Source organism: Eublepharis macularius, chromosome 12 (assembly GCF_028583425.1).
Source record: "Eublepharis macularius isolate TG4126 chromosome 12, MPM_Emac_v1.0, whole genome shotgun sequence".
In the NCBI taxonomy this organism is placed as follows: domain Eukaryota; kingdom Metazoa; phylum Chordata; class Lepidosauria; order Squamata; family Eublepharidae; genus Eublepharis; species Eublepharis macularius.
In genome coordinates this window covers 45,877,541-45,890,253 of record NC_072801.1, presented here as the reverse complement: position 1 = coordinate 45,890,253, position 12,713 = coordinate 45,877,541, and the positions used below count along the sequence as shown (strand labels likewise).

Here is a 12,713-nt window from a genome sequence, read left to right as displayed (position 1 = left end):
AACAGTTATCCAACTGTCAAATACTAATTAAATGCTGTCAGACTGTTTTTTTAAAGTTACATGTCAGCTCTCAAAAGCTATCTGATATTAAGAGCTATTCACCATCAGCCATTCAAATATGCAATCCTGATGTATTTCAAATTGTGGGACTCAAATTGTGGGACTCTGGGTTCAGTGGGAGCTTGTAAGGGCTTTTTGATAAGAGAGATACAAATTGTGGACAATGCTTGAAAGGCCATTGGCCTACTTTCTGTTCACTGTGGTCAATGGTGAGCCCTGGTGGTTCCCTACCTGACCTCAACACGCACCATAGAATGTGCTCCAGAATCCTGTGTAATAGGCAGAGGTTCTATGGCAGGTATTCAGAACTTCCTTGGCAAATTTTTGTGTGGGAAAATAGAAATTTTTGAAAACCACGCCTGTTTCTGCACTGTCAAATGCAAAATATCATCGCATGGCAAATACTGTCAGAGATTAACCCATGAAATCAAATATAACTGCTTGCCAAATGCAACTAGGAAACCATTGTCAAACATTTGGAGAATAGCCGGAGAATATTTGACAGCAAAATTTGCAAAGCAGAATTTTTGGGAGACCACTCTTTTCAGCTCAATATCCAAGAGCCATTCCCCATAAACATCTGGAGACTGAATAGTCAGTTGTATTTTCCAAGCAGGCTGGTGCGCCAGCTCACTTTCAATATTAAATGCTGGTTTTAGTCATCCCCCATCCCCCGCTGCCAATTATACATCATCTCCATTTTTACAAGTGTCTGATGCTTCTTTTCTGGCATCAGCGGCTTGAACAGATGAAGCTGCCTTCTACTGAGTCAGGCCGCTGGTCCTTCCCAGTCAGCATTGTCTGTGCAGAGTGGCAGCAGCTCTTCACAATCTCAGGCTCATGCAGAGGTATTTCACATCCCCTGCTATTTGATCCTTTTAACTGGAGATGTCTGGGATTGATCCTAGGACTTTCAGCGTGCAAGAAAATGCTCCACCACTGAGCCACAGCCTATTAAACCATGGTTTAAGGCCAGTTCATGCACTTTCTCCATGCATTCAGGTAATCTGAAGAAAAGAGATTAGTATCAATCACAGTGTTATATGCCGCAGACCAGTTATCATTTCCCTGTTGGGTATAGATTCTGCATTTTTCAGCTGTAGCAAAAGTGAACTGTTGAATTCCAGGCAAGCCTAGTGGTGGATGTATCAAGTTTCCTGGATTTAGGAACCAAAAGGTACAAGAGGTCAACCTACAGCACAGTCCTAAGCAGAGTTACACCCTTCTAAGTCCACTGACTTCAATGGACTTACATTTCAATGTACTTAGAATTGCACGGCCAACTTGGGATCCAGCATACCCCTGCAGACAAGATATTTCTGGGAAAGGTGCTAGCAAAGGGCCAGGAATTTGTTCTCCTTTCCTTGGAAATATCAAAGCAAATGAGGCAATGTCCCAGTTCAGAATTTTCTATTGGCTATGAAAACTGGTTTCAGAGCTCTGCTAATTGCTAATACAATTAAGCTCCCGTTTCCCATACTGACTCCAGCAGGTAATGCTAAGCCTCTGTTCTGAGTGTCTCTTATTTTTAGCTCCTTCACTTTTGTGTTTTCTGTTTGGACAGCTTCTTTGAGACTCACTCAGAACCAGCTATTCATCCGTCTGACAGAAAAAGAATCCTATTTGATTCCTGGCAATGCTCTTTCGAGGGCCAGGGAGGGCTGTCTGAGAATGCTGCTTGTTGGCTGTCTGAGCAAGTGGGCTTTAGTGTCCATGTCGTCTTTTCCTTTATGGTATCCTCAGTGTACCTGTTCCCATTTTCCTTCATCTTTTCTGTATGGCTATGAAAAGAGCTGATGAATTTCTCCAGGCTAGGCAGGCACCTGTACGTGATGCTGTTTCATTTTGGAAATGCATGTAAAGCCATACACACTTGCCTTTTTCCAGGATGTGCTCGCAGGTTCTTAGGGGAATCCATCCAGTGAAACATCCCAAATCCCTTCCTTATCCATAGGCCTCCGGCATCTTCTATGAGCCAGTTTTGGAAGGACAAAAGTATGGCTTTGTTTGTTGATCTCTCTCTTTCTTTCTGTCCCTCTCTAACCCTTCCTTCTCCACCTTTCCAATTTGCAGGCTCATGAGCGTCTGGAGGAAACAAAGCTGGAAGCCGTGAGAGACAATAATTTGGAGTTGGTCCAGGAGATACTCAAAGACATCTCGCGGATTGCTCAGCAAGACAGCACAGCAGCTGAATTGTCTCGCATCCTGCAGGAGCCTCACTTCCAGGTAGGAAACAGCTCCTTCCACGAGTAGAAGAGGATGGCGAATAGGGAAAGAGGTTTCTTTCCATACTTGTGGGGAGACCAGACTCCGCTTTGACTGACAGGTCTTGGCCTCGCTCATTTACATATTATTTATTTAGATATTTGTGCTTTTCTCCCCAATGGATCCCAAAGAGGCTTACAGCATTGTTTTCCCTTCCTCCATTTTTTCTCTTAACATCAACCCTATGAGCTAGGTTAAGCTAAGAGAGTGAGTGACTGATGGTTTAAATGGGATTGGCTTGGCAGGAAAGGGAATTGGTTTGGATGTAGGTCTCATTGGAGGTGTTAGTGGGAGAATCCCAGTTCAATGACACTTGGGTGTTGTGTTTGTGTGCATGAGGGAGACAGAGAGAGAGAGAGATTCCTTTCCTCATTGGATTCTGATGAATCTCTTTGGGAGACTTTGTTAACAAGGAACATCTAGGGTTGTGTCCTATTTGATAGTGGGGCTGTGGAAACACTTTAAATTTGGCAATGGCTTTGGTGTTTAACTTTGGAGTACTGAAGGATCTCCTACAATAGTTGTCACTAAGAATAGAATTTGGGATCTATGGTGTACCTTTTTATGTGAGGGAATAGTGTCAAAGTTTCATGTTGCCTTTATAACAATGCCCATGCCATTTGTTTAAAACCCTGTTAGTAAAATTTATGTTGTTGAGTATGTGCAGAAAGGACTTGGTTAGCTAGCTTTTTTTTGTTAGCCAAGCTTTGAGTGGCACAAGATAGGGACACTGATGCTTGTACAGGATGGCAAGTGCTGTCAATTCATAGCTGACTTATGGCGACCCTTCATGGGGTTTTCAAGGCAAGAGATGGGCAGAGGTGGTTTGCCATTGCCTGGCTCTGCATAGCGACCCTGGACTTCCTTGGTGGTCTCCCATCCAAGTGCTAACCAGGGATAATCCTGCTTACCTTTTGAGATCTGACAAGATTGGGCTAGCCTGGGTTAACCAGGTCAGGGCTAATGCTTCTAAGGCATGGTCTAATTTGTTATAACTAATAGGCTTTTGAGTATGTACTGTTCTGTTCCTAGCCATGAGACTCCAGGCTACAAATCACTATCTACAGTACTTTTCAGTGAACAAAACACTTTACCCTCTGAACCAGGATATTGCATGGTATTGATTTGTGAGTGCATCTTTTGCAAGTGTGCCTGTTTCATGTGTGTGCTTTGGCTGTCTGGGGATGCGTGAATCCTGTGGTGAATGCACATGCATGAATACGGTCATTAAGACATCGTGCAATATGCATCCTGCCGTTTCGTGAGCTGCAGCTGCCGATGCATATTTTCTTTTCTTCTTTTTTAAAAACATTTTTATTGATAAGACGATTCACATACAATAGTTATAAAGATACATATGAAAAAGAACATACATCATAACAAACTTTACTATATTAACTATATACATAGCACCCAATTTTCTAACATTGATGATGATTTACTTTTGTTTCTTTTATTTTCCTAAATACTGATTTTGACATTGTGATACCTTCACATTTGTTTAGTTTTATGAGTTGAGAATTAGTTGGTATAGCTGGTTTGGAGTTTGTACTTCATTTTTGGCGACATATTTTTTTAAAAGGTAACCATTTGTTATAGATTATTGCTATTTTAGGATATATGTTAGATTGTTGTAGACTGTCTAATATTTTTTCCTGATAAAATGGTCCCATACTTTCAAGAACCATTGGTCTATTGATGGAGGTGTTTTTTTATTCCAATGTGAGACTATCACTGTTTTTGCTGCTACTAACAAACTGGCTATAAAGTTGCATCTTATCATAGGGATATTGAGATTTTGCCATTGATCCAAGAAAATGAGCTGTGGTGACCGGTGCATATTTTCAACGGTTTACACAATGTGGTGCAATTGTGTGTATGTATATATGTGTGTGTCATATGACAAATGCTGTTGTCTTTGGCTTTTAAATCAATGCAGCAAATGCTATTGCAGATCACAGCAGTGTGAAATAATTGGAGTGGGGTGCCCAATCAGGCAGCAGTAGTTGGTACAAGAAAAAGGGATGTTTTATAAACTAGATAGATCTAGACCCAAACAGAAGACATCTAAATATAAGAATGACTACTCCGGTCTAGCACGCCTTTTAGAGAACAATAACCTGGTTGATATTTGGAGGTATCAACACAAAAATGAAAAAGATTTTACCTATTTTTCTTCAAAATACAACATTTACACTAGAATTGATTATTTATTAGTTTCTGATTCAATTACAGACAATATAGTCAGCTCTGAATTAGGTAGTATTACCTTGTCAGATCATGCATGGGTCAAATGTTCATTACAAATCAATCCAAATTTTTTCAAACCAAAATTTTGGTCATTCAATAAGTCCTTAATTACCAATCAAACAACAGTCACAGAAATTAACAAGATTATAGAATTAGCTATCATTGATAATAAAACAGAAAACATTTCACCAAGCATACTTTGGGATACAGTGAAAGTTGTTACAAGGGGACATTTAATATCTCTTTCAGCACATATTAATAAACAAAGAAATATCCTTAAACAGGAACTCCAAGAGAATATAAAAATGTTAGAAGCTACCCATAAAAGAACATGCAGTAAAAAAATTTATAAAAAATTACTATCTCAACGTAAATTACTTGAATCATTAGATATCAATAAAATCCAAAAAAAGCTACAATACGTTAAAATAAATTACTGGTTCAATTCACCCAAATTTTCTAGACTTTTGTCCCACAAGATCAAAGACAAAGAGACACAAAGGTGCATTAAGAAAATAATCGACACTAAGGGAGTAGCTCACACCACAACAAAAGAGATTTTGAATGTTTTTGAGGATTACTATACTCAGTTATATACATCCAAAAAACCAAATCAGAAGTCTATTTTGCAATTTTTACAGTCACTAGCAAATTTAAAAAAACTGGACACTAAGCATCAATCTCTTTTAGATAGCCCAATTACTCAACAGGAAATATCAGAAGCAATAAAATCATTGCCAAATAATAAATCACCAGGTCCTGATGGATTTCCATCAGAATATTACAAAAAATTTATCATGCTTATAAGCAAACCTTTAACTGAAGTCTGTAATGAAGTTTTAGAATGTGGTAAGATGCCTCCTTCTTGGACAAATGCTTCAATTACTGTAATACCAAAACAGGGCAGAGATGTTACCAACCCGGGGTCTTATAGACCCATATCCCTTTTAAACCAAGATTATAAAATCTTCACTATGGTTCTAACTAAAAGGATAAATTCATTCATTTCCCACTATATTCACCAGGACCAATCTGGTTTTATTCCATCTAGAGACCTGACTAACAATATTTACAAAACTCTAAACTTAATCTCATACTGCCAAACAAATAATATAGAGTCTGCTTTTATTTCTCTCGACATTGAAAAAGCTTTTGATTCCATTGAGATCCAATATCTTAAATCAGTGTTAAAACATATGTGTTTTGGTGATAAATTTCTAAGAATGATAGACACGATTTACTCACAAAATACAGCTCAAATTAAAATCAATGGTTTTTTTTCAAATAAAATTGCCATTCAGAGAGGTACGAGACAAGGTTGCCCACTTTCCCCCATTTTATTTATTTTGGCTATGGAACCCTTAGCAGAGACTGTTAGGAATGACACCCAAATACAAGGGATTACCACCAAAATTTACAACTTTAAATTAAGCCTTTTTGCTGATGACCTATTGCTCTATTTGGTAAATCCAATTAAATCGATTATTCCCCTACAGGAGACACTAACAAAATTCAGTAATATTTCAGGGTTAACAATTAACCAAATGAAATCTCAATTGCTCCCAGTCTATATTCAAAAAGATTCAATTACCCATCTAAAAAAAATCTGTAATTATCGTTGGGTCTCTAAATACATAAAATATTTGGGCATTAATATCTCTACAGATTTGAAGCAACTGTTTAAACTAAATCATAATGCAGTTATAGAACAAATAAAATTGAACTTAGGCAAATGGAACAAATCCAATCTCTCTTGGTTTGAAAGGTATCATATAATTAAAACATTTATTCTGCCAAAACTTTTATTTCTTATGAGAGCAATTCCACTCAAGATCCCGCAGAAAACGATGAAAAATTGGCAAAGTTTGTTAAATAAATTTTTATGGAACTATAAAAAACAGAGAATTGCTTTTACTACACTCCGACTGAAATATGGGAAAGGGGGTTTTAATTACCCAGACCTTAACACATACCAAGTAGCTACCAGGTTATTGAATGTAGTCCAGATTTTACGAACCCCAACTTCTTTGAATTGGGTTACAACGATACATCCTAATTATGCACCTCTTGTAATACAGAATTTAATATGGAATGTTAAAAATGATCATTTATGCAAATTGATAAATAATCCTTTTTTAGTGGATATACTGAGCATATGGTCTCAATACAAAAAAAAGATTTTGCCAAAATTATCCCGGTTTTCATCCTTTTTAGGACAAACATGGTTTCCCCCAGGCCAATCTAATTCTTTTATGTCTGTCTGGCAACAACAGAATTTAACTCGTTTAATTGATATATCCACAAGTACAGGTTTTTTAGGTAAACAAGACTTAGAACATAAATTACAACAAAAAATGCAATGGTTTACTTATCTTCAACTTTCTCACATGATGTATCAAATTGGAATTAAACAAATCCTTAGTAACCCTATGACAGAATTTGAACAGCTCTTAAATCAAACAGATTGGACACAAAAAGGTTTGATATCCAAACTTTATAATTTGCTTCTTAATACCTTTGAATTAAAACCTCAGAAATATCAGCTAGACTGGCAAACCGATTGTGGATCTGTAATTCCCCCAGACCAATGGGAAAAAATTTGGTCTTCTAATATAAGAGATTCTCGCATAATAAACAACAGAATTCAAGCTTATAAAATTATCCATAGATGTTATTTAACACCAAAGAGACTCTCATTATTTTCACAAACTCAGTCACCTTATTGTTGGAAAAGATGTAATTTGATAGGTTCTTTCGATCATTGCTGGTGGAATTGTCCCCTAGTTAAAAACTATTGGATAGAGATTTTAAAGAATATAAAAGAAATAACAGGTTATGAAATACCCTTTGATATTAAGCTAATTTTTCTAAATCAATGGGACAACATAGATATCCCAAGCATTAGGAAAGAATTAATTAATGACCTCCTAATGGTCGGAAAATCCCTTTTGGCAGCTAACTGGAAGTCCCCCAAGATCCCATCTATCGACAGTTGGTTTTCCAGAGTCTGGGATTATTATATCCAGGAGAAAGTTTATGATTCTATTTATATATCTCAGCATTTTCCAAAAGAAACTGATTTTATGACAAAATGGCTCCCTTTCTTTGACTACTTATTAACCAATGATATACACCCTCCAAAGCACTTATTGTTTGTCTCATGGTGTTTCTGAGCAATTTGTTTGGTTTCATACAAACTGTAAAGAACCTCCCTCTCTGCTTAGGTATATTGCAATTCTCTAAGCAAATTTTCTTTTTCCTTTGTTAATATTATATTTGAAAACTGGTAGTATATTATAAGCTATCTGTTTTTTCTTGTATTATAGTTGACTTTAATATTGTGTAATTTGTTTTCCTGTTTACACATTGTATGTTGTTTTTTTAAAGTTAATAAAAAGTTTATTTAAAAAAAAAAAAAAAAAGGGATGTTACAAATGTGTGCCTCTTTCCTTTGATGAAATGTTGGAATATGCTGCACTTGCTACAAACTTGCTGCAGCACACTGCCAATTGAAAAGGAAAGGGGGAGGGGGTTGATGCTATGGCATCAGTCAGAGCCTGTGGCTACTCAGCACAGTGGACCACCTAAAAACAGAGGTGGCTTCCCTGGCCTTGAAAATGATGGAATTGTCCTTAGTGTGATACTTTATTTATTTATTTAGAATATTTTTATGCTGCCTCTCTGGGGATTCTTCCTGAGGCAGCTTTACAAGATTTGAAATAATTCTGACATGTTGCAAAATGTCTTTCAGTCGCTAGCTGGGATATATTCTTTCCCATGTGGTTGTGAGAGGGGGATTTCTAACAGAGGCCAAAAGGTCCAGTTCTGGCATACCATGCTGTGCTTAGGAAGGGTATACTTCAGCATTTTGTTTACTCCATCTCTGATGTCATTTGATATATCTCCATATTATTTTCTTCTCCATGGTCTCCTTTTCTCTTCTCCCTCCTTGCTGACTCTCTTCTCAGTCCCTCCTGGAGACCCACGATTCTGTTGCTTCAAAGAGCTATGAGACTCCACCGCCCAGTCCTGTGCTGGACCCCCTGTTCAACAACCAGCCAGTACCACCGGATGCTGTGCGCATGGTGGGAATTCGGAAGACTGCTGGGGAACACCTGGTGAGTCAACCTCCTCTGTTACCGTATAGTTGGTCAAGGTTTCATCTTGAATTTCTGAACTATCTTGAAAGCAGCCTTCTGTACAATACATTACAATAATCAACCCCAAATCCATGGCATAAGTTGGTTTGTTTCTTCTTAGAAATAGCCACAATTGGGTCAGCAAAAAGGGATGAAAGGTAGCAGATGCTACCTGAACTTCTGAGCATAGCCCCAAGCTACATATCTGTTTCCTTAAGGTGTAGTGCACCCCCACCTAGAGCTGTAGAAGCACCACATTCTAATCTTAAATTTGAGAGTTAATGTCAGGTTTATATCTGGTGGTGGTGGGCAGACACAGCAATGGTCAAAGGATGTGGTAGTATCAGAGCCCTACACGAGTCATTGTCTTTCCCCAAAGGTAGCAGGAGCAAAATAAGCTAGTTGTTATTTTCTCAGTATTCATATAATGTATCTAGGTAGTAAAAGTTGGCTTTCTTTGCCACCGGGTTGACAGACTCTTACCACTGTACACATGTTTGTGGCACTTGGTTCAGCATAGGGAACCAAGTTACAAGGCTTGATTGATTTTGAAATATTTTCTCCTCCTTTCTTAGCAAATGTGTGCTAAAATGTCATGATGTGTCACAACTAATGTACAAGGAGAACAGAGTGACAGCAACAACCAGTCACATGCCATTTATTTATTTCTTCCTTTTCTTCGAATGTAAAAACAACTTCTGTGGGGAGAAAAAAACCTGCAACATGATTTCACTCAAAACCTTTCCCCTCGCCTCAACAACTAAAGAATCTTCAAAAGAGGTTCACTCAAAGCAAACCTGATTCCAGATTCTGATATTCTGCCAGATAACTGCATTCTTCTCAAAACCTTTGAGAACTTTGGAATAATTCTGAAGAGAACCAGTTTCTCTCCAGAGGCTTCTGTGGAGCATCTTGGAAGAAAGAGGCCAAGTTGGGGAAATCTGATGGGGCCCCAGTTTCTCTCTGCTGGCCTCTCCCAAGCCCTCTCTAATTTGACATGTTTCACACCCTGTTGTATGAGATATGCAAGAGGGATGTTCTTGGCAGGCTGACAGATTAAAAAGAGGCAAGCCAATCCTGTATGCGAGTGTAGCATATTCCTTAGCATGTACAATTTCCTACCTGCTTTCCCTGTGCTTTCCTTTGTTCCTCTTGCCTCAGGGTGTGACATTCCGGGTGGAACGAGGCGAGTTGGTCATTGCCCGTATCCTGCACGGTGGCATGATTGACCAGCAGGGGCTGCTACATGTGGGTGACATCATCAAGGAGGTGAATGGGCAGGAGGTGGGCAGTGACCCACGGGCACTTCAGGAGGTGCTAAAGAACGCCAGTGGAAGTGTCGTACTCAAGATTCTGCCGAGCTATCAGGAGCCGCACCCACCACGCCAGGTAGGAGACGTAATTTAGCTTCTGTTCCCATTCCAGAAACATAGTATTGCTAATTAGTATCTCTCTTCTTTACCCTGATAGGAGCAAAGGTAGAACATGGCCATTTGTGGTTGTCAAGAAGGATTTGTTTTTTTCTCCTTTTGATTTGCTGCATTTCATCCTTCTCCTCTTCCATCCTTTCTAGTTTCTTTTGTTTCTTCACAATTACCTTTTCAGGAAGGATATTTTCCCCAAGTGGTTTTTGTTATTTTCTAAGACTATGATTGTCATGCAATTAAAAAAAAACTCTTAATTTGATTTTATCTTCATGTTAATTGATTTGCATATTATCAATGTTTCAGTATTGCAAGCTTTTCCAGATTTAAATCAATGTAAGCTTTTGTTATTTCATTTGTCGGTTTGAATTCATTAAAGCTTGTAATCCTGAAAAAAATAACCACCCTACTTGCTCAGCTGAAGCCACCAAATTTTTGATCAGTTTTGTAAGTACATTGAGAGCTCCTTGAACTCGGACCACCTCGTGAGAACCCAGTTCTGGATGCTTCTGCCATTTGAGTTCAATGTACCAATGGCTTCCTGATGGTATTTAACACCCAAAGAGAGTCAACTGCCTAGGAATGAAGGTATCAACCTGGAAAGGAGGACCTGTAGTCCAATCCGGGATGGATTGCAGAACTCAATACAATAGCTAAACAGAGGGGATGGCCTCCAGGAAAGCAGGCCAGCAGCAATAGAACAGAGTGGAATGAAGTGAAAGTCCTCAGTCAGCACCTCGGACAGCTCACTGTGCAGCCCATGATGACAGCAGTGGGTTAAGTGCTGGTATCCTGAAGTGTTGCTCCTGTGTGGTCCTGGAGCAATCGAGGGCTGTCCAATATTTGTCAAGGAGGGTGTGTGTCTGTGTCTAAGGGCCAAACTTCATGTAATATTTGATGTGTGGTTGCCACAGGGGCTTACAGTTAGCGTCCCCATGGAACTCGATTTAGCAGTACTGCAGGAACTGACTTTGGCCAGGACCATGCCATGGGGGGAGGGTGAGCCAGTAATGGAGGTATTGTTTATCTCCAGAGCAGGTTCAGCTCCCCAACACGACAAATAACACCCTGTCATCAGTCTCTCTTTCTCTAAAGGTTCAGACCCAACCTGATTGGAGCTGACAGTGCACCAGCTTTTTCTCTCCCACTTCTCCCGCCCATCTGGCTCGTTCGGCCTTCCAGGGATCCAAATTGGTTGCTGGCTGTTCTGCTCATGCACCAAAGAGAACTAAAGGGGATTGGTGTTTTTCCTCTCAGGGGCAGGACCACCTCCCATCTATCATAGCCTCCACGCCCTGAAAAGTTTCAACTACCCATTTCTACACATTATGCCTCTATTAAAGGGATGGGACATTTCTCTCCAGGCCTGCTGGAAACCCTACTTGATCAAGATAACATTCCTCCCCTCCCCAATGATGTATGTATGTATTATAGCAGGAAGAGGCATTCCTCCCTGTTTATGAGAGGAGGAGGAATGCCTCTTCTAAACATTTGTGAAATGTTGTCTGAAACATTTGTGAGAGCTTGCATTAAAAATGTTTGTCAAATAAAGTGTTGTCTGATTAGTAGAAGGAGATGCATATTGAATCAATCTGTCTGCTGAATGTCACAGCCAAAGATTACAGTTTTCTTCAGAGTTTCCAATGTGAACGATTCTACCACTTCATCAAACTATTCCTTTTTAAATGGTGAAGGTTTGCTCTGAGATCATTCTGGGATAGCCAACCCACCTATGTTGCTAAGGGCCTACTGCTGTGAGAAGAATGTCTACTTCAGGTTCCTGATGAGCCTGAGTAGGGATGAGTGTATACTCCCAGTTTGGTGTAGTGGTTAAGAGCGCGGGACTCTAATCTGGAGAGCCGGGTTTGATTCCCCACTCCTCCACTTGAAGCCAGCTGAGTGACCTTGGGTCAGTCACAGCTTCTAGGAGCTCTCTCAGCCCCACCCACCTCACAGGGTGATTTGTTGTGGGGATAATAATAACATACTTTGTAAACCACTCTGCGTGGGTGTTAAGACATCCTGAAGGGCAGTATATAAATTGAAATTATTATTATATATTATTATTTCCCATTGCCTACTACCTGATCTTTTTAACTGGAGATGCCGGGGATTGAACCTGGGATCTTTTGCAAGCCAAGCAGATGCGCTGCCACTCTGAACCATAGTCCCACCCCATTGTAAGCTGCCTTGAACTATGGGAACATTGTGGTATAAACAGTTTAATAAACTAAAGGAATGGGAAAGGGAATCTGGCACCCCTACCGGAGAGTAGCGGGGGGGGGGGCACAGGGGCTGATATTGCAGCACCAGAAGGTGCACAGATCCCGAGTGGCTAGGAGCATCCTGGCTGGTTCAAAACAGGGGTTGGTAAATCATGGCTCACCCTGGGATGATGCCGCTCGATGAGGGAAATCCAGGGCTCAGGCCAGACCAAGGGTTTTGTTGCCCTAGGCGAACTATGACTTTGGTGCGCCCCCCCCCTTCAGTGGACATGCACAAAAGTAATGAAGTATCAACCAGCTCATTCCAATCACTGCAATCCTAAGCATGCTTACCTGGGAGTAAATCCCAT

At 39.8% G+C, this 12,713-nt stretch overlaps 1 protein-coding gene across 1 annotated transcript in view; it reads left to right on the top strand.

The window, feature by feature from the left end:
• Positions 1–12,713, top strand: part of MPP2 (MAGUK p55 scaffold protein 2) — a 67,100-nt gene that overhangs the window by 33,740 nt on the left and 20,647 nt on the right. Inside the window, exons 4-6 of the mRNA XM_054992218.1 lie at positions 2,134–2,286; positions 8,544–8,693; positions 9,876–10,103. Coding sequence (XP_054848193.1) covers positions 2,134–2,286; positions 8,544–8,693; positions 9,876–10,103 — 531 coding nt within the window. The remainder of the gene's footprint in view (positions 1–2,133; positions 2,287–8,543; positions 8,694–9,875; positions 10,104–12,713) is intronic.